The 6,085-nt window shown below is 44.8% G+C and overlaps 1 protein-coding gene across 1 annotated transcript; it reads right to left on the reverse strand.

The window, feature by feature from the left end:
• Positions 1-1,506: 1,506 nt before the first annotated feature.
• Positions 1,507-3,208, reverse strand: LOC123039996 (tyrosine N-monooxygenase-like). The gene is made up of 3 exons (XM_044462960.1): positions 2,715-3,208; positions 2,255-2,597; positions 1,507-2,127 (listed from the first exon to the last, which is right to left on the reverse strand). The coding sequence occupies exons 1-3, from the start codon at positions 3,206-3,208 to the stop codon at positions 1,507-1,509; spliced, it is 1,458 nt and encodes a 485-aa protein (XP_044318895.1).
• Between the last annotated feature and the right edge of the window lie 2,877 nt (positions 3,209-6,085).

Here is a 6,085-nt window from a genome sequence, read left to right on the forward strand (position 1 = left end):
AGGAACAATCACTTTTTTAATTCCCTGGTTAGTAAAGCAATGAATATCATGCTACCTAAAAGAAAAACCAGCAGATCGGTACAATATGAACTTGGAAACTCTATCTCCACCTATTATATAATCTACTTAAAACTGATCTTTTTTCCTTTTGTAATACCCCTTCTGTTTCTTTTTAGTCTACATATAAGATTTGTTCAAAGTCAAACTTTGTAAAGTTTGACCAACTTTGTAGAAAAGAATATCAACATCTACAATACTAAAGCTATAAGGTATGAAAATTAATTTCATGATGCATCTAACTGTATTGATTTCATATTGTGAATCTTGATATTTTTTTTCTATAAACTTAGTCAAAGTTAACAAAGTTTGACTTTGACCAAATCTTATATGCAGACCAAAAAGAAATGGAGGGAGTACTAGATATAGAATTCATTACATGGATGCAACTTGTACGATGTATGATATGATCTATGCCACAAGAAGATAGTCTATTCCATAAACGCCTGTGGATAACGACGATTCTGTTCTTTAGACTAATTTGTAGTTTATGCCGAAAAGTGTAATTACTATAGCAACTTTGCCTGTCTAATTCAGCAATAAAATTTTCTTTCTCTCTTTGTTGTTGCACTGATGAAATGAAGTGAAATAATTGAAATGAAGAACCTGCAGCAATAAATGAAAAGCAGACAGTACAAACCAAACAACAAGAACTTACTGGAAGTATTATCAATAATAACCACTAGCCGGACAATACACTGTCCTGCAAAATACTATTCATTAAACATATGAAAACTAGTAAATTACTTCCAAAATAAGAATTCTCACATCATTTTCAAGCACCAAGCCATCTCTTTGGACAACCTGTTTCACTTGATTATTAAGTAGAATCTGCCGCAGTCTAGTTCTTCAGAATTTTGGTTGTTTTAAAGGGAAATGAACCGGGCCTTGAGCCTGATTAGGATGAGCGTTTTCCATTTTTTTCGCCTTTTCGGTGATGGCGAACCTGCCCGGCTCCTTAATCATTGTGTTAAGTTTCTTTCTACTAAAATGCATCATGATACAGCTTTTATATCTCAGAAGAAAAGATTTCTCACAAAAAAAGAAACCCTAGTTAATAGAATAAAAAACTTAGTTCATAGAACAACAAGTTGGTAATACAGAACGGATTAATGCATGAATGACATAATGGTAAGACCGGATCAAAGCTGGGCACACAATTGTACAACATGTATACAACATAAACATAAAAGTTTTGTGCCATTCCAAGGATTATTTGCATGGTACCCCATAATGGAAACTACAGAGGTTTTGTTTTACATAATGATAAGTACACACATTACATCATTGATGCAACCATTGATTGCTTCTTTGTTTCTACACACATGCAGTGTCATAAAATTACAAGAGAACCGGACGTAGCGCCAGAAACATGTAACATACACTAGTTCCAGATACATTTTATTGATACATAAATAAGAAAACACGTATTAAATCTATTTAATTGGATCATATATAGAGATGTGCAGCCAACCGTGGTGTAGCTTGCAGAACAAGGGGTTCAGCTAGTGCAAGGCCCGCATTGCCTTCTTGCAGATTGATACTCTTAACGCCGGGAAGCTTTGTCCAAGTGAATCCCTGCAACATCCTTGCGAACAACATCATTGTCATAGAGGTACCAAGTGAAATCCCAGGACAACCCCTCCTCCCACTGCTAAATGAAATGAAACGTAGGCCTGGATCAGTGAGAAGTACATTCGCAGTGTTCAAATGCCTCTCAGGCTGAAACTCCAGTGGTTCAGTCCAGATCTTGGGATTGCGGCCAAGTCCAAGCCGGCTTAAAAGTATGTGGCTATCCTTGGGAATGGTGTAGCCAGCAACAGTTGTGTCCGCCATGGCGACATGGGGTACGTTAAGAGCATGGTATGGGTGTAAACGGAAGGCCTCCCGGATGCACGATTTGAGATAGTTTAGCTGAGGAATGTCAGACTCTTGCACCAGTCTATCTTTACCGACGACAGCATCGAGTTCCTCGGTTGCTTTTTGCATGATCTCTGGCATGTTCATCATCTCAGCGAGTGCCCACTCAACCGCATTAGATGGGTTATCGACTGCGGCAAACATCATTTCCTACATCCATAGATTTGAGAATAAATAAAGTAATCAGTATAATGCAACAGAAAAGGTCAATACACGAATAAAATGGATCGAAGAACAATGAATGAACTTTTTATTGAGGTTAAGATGACATACTAACCGCTGTTTGTGCTCTAATGTCTTCTAGGGAAAGCATTGGTTTTCCCTCTGCATCTTTAAGATGAGCCAGAACGTCCAAAAAGTCTCGGGGCCCTTTCTCAGGAGTGAATGACCTTTCATGCATCCGCTCCTCTATAATAGGATCATGCAACCGGTTGATTGTTTGCATGGCATCCTTGGAGACCTTTTCATGGCCATCCAGGTCGAGGCCTATGAGGGCAGGGAAGTAGTCGGACACACAAAAGCTGTAGAGATGGTTGAGGGCTGTGAAGAGAGCGGCAACATGTGCCACCTCATCATGTCCAGGCCCACTAGTGGATGAAGCTGGTAGGTCACTGAAGTATCTTTTACCGAACACAAGCCTTCTGATCATGTTACCAACGAAGTGTTGGGTTACATGACGGACGTTTACAATGTTGCTTTGACATGCCATGTCGCTGCAATGAGTTTTATTAATGTACCTCACAAGGTAGTCGTACTCCTCTTTCCGGAGGTGGTGGAGCTTTCGCTCCATGGACGAGGCGAGGATCTCAACAGTGAGGATGCGCCTCATCTTCTTCCACTGGTCTCCATGTGGTGAGAAGATGGAGCCCTTGTACCCGAAGCTGAATATGCCCAAGGCGAAGGTGGTGGGACGGGAGGCAAAAACTTCATCATTTTTTCTTAGTACCTCAGAGGCTATCTGTGGACATGTCACAACAATGACATGAGTAGCTCCTAGACGGAGGCACATGATGTCTGTGTTCATCTCCTTGAGTAGGCCATGGACCCATCGGAATACCGCCGGCTTGCTCAGAATCACCTGATGCATGTTACCGATGATGGGCAGCGCCGCAGGCCCCGGGGGCAGCCTGCCTCGTTGCCCCCATTGCTTCTGGGACAATAGCACTCTTTTATTTTTCAAGAGAAAATACACCAGCATGGTGGCCATGATAACCAGAGTACCAAGAGTCATCTTTGGATGAGCTGGTCAGGATGTTATATGGAGTAGGATAGAAGGCAATTTGTGGAACAGATCGGTAATAGACAGATGTTTCAAGACTTGTGCTTGAAGACAGCCTTGCTTGGTGCATCTTTGCTGGTTTGTTCTGCGCGTATTTATAGGACAGTTAGAGACTCCTTTCCTTATCCCACGTGGCCACATATACCATACATGTCAACAAGGATCATGCGTCATGTATTCGCGAAAAAAAAAGGTTCATGCGTCATGCATGTTCAATGCATTCAGGAGATTTCACCTTCTTTTGGTTAGACAAATTGATAGAGAGCAAATTAAGTGTATGTTGGCCACTCAGTTAGAGACGTTCTTCACTTGATCATCTCTCAATGAGCTCTTCCAATTTTCATGGTCAAAGAAGGCCTTTGTTGAGCTAGCTCACATGGAGCCTCTCCTTCATTCGGACTTTGCCAGACTCTGGTGAGAAGGAACCTCGGAAGTTTTATGGAAATCCTTCTCATTTCATAGTGTCACGGGAATATGAAGATTTTACAATTTTCCAGCCTCTGTATCAATTGATGCACACAACCAACTATTATTACAAAGTTTCAACATCAGAAGTAAGAGCGTCTACAGCCGGGCACCTCATACCTTCCTTAAATGTCCGGACGGATGGCCCAGTCGCTGACCAGTCAGGAAAAGAAATACCCAGTCGGGCCCCTCATGCCGGCCCTAAACAACCGAACTGACCGGCACCCCGCATATCCAACCCATATCTAGGGCGGATATAGGGAGGCCCACGCTAGCCCATCCCGATCCCATATATATATATATATATATATATATATATATATATATATATATATATCCTCATCTGCTTGCCGGACCAAACCCTAGCCGCTGCACTTCCCTCCCATCTGCCCAAATCTCACTTCCGGCGATCCCCGGCCTTCTCCGGCAAGACGAACGGCGGATCCAAATCCTCTGTCACCAGATCTGCAAACTGGGACCTCATCTCAGACCGGAGGAGGAGATGGCCGTCCGCAATGCGCTCCACCAGGCCCGCGAGGAGAATGCCCAACAGCAGCCGGACTCGATCTGGGAATCCATATCATCCGTCCAAATGGCGCTTGGATCCTGCGCAAGTTGTGCCCCCGCTTCCTCGCCGGAAGGAGTGCACTCCGTCTAGCATCTGAACACCGTAGAGGCATAGCCCCTTCATTGGCACGCAAACGACGAGGCCTTCCGTGGCCCGTTCGTTCGGAGGCTAATATGGTGTGGCCTGAACGCCATGCAAACAAGACGGCGCGGGAGGCCATGGCGGACGTTGACACGGCGGAGTCACGCTCTCCGGTGCCGATACAGGTGGCAGACAACCCTAGCCGCCGCAACCGCGTCGTGGTGGACATGTCGGTCTCCGACCACAACATATCCATCGTCGACCTCACTTCGACGGGCGACGGCCTCCGACGAGGAAGGGTATGGCATATGAGAGACAACGCCGTCTCGAATCCCGTGAGTCGATGCATGTCCCATGTGTTACTCTACCTCACGGGCGACCGCACCAACACTCCGAGGAGCGTAGTCAACCACTAGACATCGGCGCGGTGGAGCCAGACAAGCTCCACTTAAGTTTAGGTTTCACGTGCATGTAATATTATGGATTTTTTTCCGCAAAAGAGATTGTATGAATTTAAGAATTGGTAATTGAGGTATCCAGTTGTGAAAACGTTAATTTGAGGTCTGACTGGCCACTGTTGGCGGATGCACCAGAACGCGTTCGCGGGCGTTAAAGAAGTGAGATTTGTTGTATCGTCCCGTAGATGCTCTAAATGATAGAGAAATTATGAAGAACACGGGCTAGCAGAACTCGACAGAATTAAACTCCAGAAAGTATCATCACTAAAATGTGTTATTCACGGGAGCTAACCGAGGCGCCGGCTCCTGGTTGCCGTCTCTTGGTCCCGATGACAATTCGGTCTTGGTTACAGGTAGCATATGATGCACGACTGTCCGGATCCATTCTATTCCACACGCGCACTAGCTGCAGGCGACGGCTCCTGCTACTCTCAGTACTGTGCTTCCATGAGCATGTGAGATGCTGACGAGTTACCGACCCTCAAACCATTGGTTGACTAGTTATTACACATGCATATTGCTCCCTAATTGATATCCATGCATAGCTCGTGTGGTACGTGATTCAAGGGCAAAGAATCGGAATCCAATTACCCTTTGTCCTATAAGTACCGTCAATCATTCTGACCTCCACCTTCTAGACTGAAGAGCACATATCTTAAGTTTGTTTTCTTTGATCCCGCAAAAAAAAGGTGGATATTCTTTGGGAAAAAAAGAGTATTGCCACTTGTGAGTCGGGTGAGAGAGACGCGAGACACAATGAAGGAGGAAGACTGCGGGCTAGGTCGGGCTTGGTTTTGGGTCGGGCCTGGTGGCGTTGCTTCTAGTAAATTTGGTCACCCTTTTTTCTTTTGAATTGATTTGTCTGATACTAGTGGCGTGCAAACTATTCACACGTATATAACACATTAACATTAGTAGTGCCGTTGTTATATGTTGGCATGCCGGTAGTAAAGAATCGGAATCCAATTACCCTTACTCTTATAGTACTGTCGTCTGTCGATCATTCTGACCTCCACCTTCTAGAGTGAGTGTCACATCACTAGTAGAAAAGGCCCATTTGTCCCGGTTCATAAGGCCCATTTTTTCCGGTTTCCTAACAGGGATTAAAGGGTCGGTACTAAAGCCCAATACCTTTAGTCCAGGTCCGCCTATGAACCGGGACAGATGGGGCTCCACGTGGACACTGCGGCTTGCCCAGACAGGAGGGCCTTTTGTCCCGGTTGGTAGCACCAACCAGGACCAAAAAGCATCCACGCG

Source organism: Triticum aestivum, chromosome 2B (genome assembly GCF_018294505.1).
Source record: "Triticum aestivum cultivar Chinese Spring chromosome 2B, IWGSC CS RefSeq v2.1, whole genome shotgun sequence".
Taxonomy (NCBI): Eukaryota; Viridiplantae; Streptophyta; class Magnoliopsida; order Poales; family Poaceae; genus Triticum; species Triticum aestivum.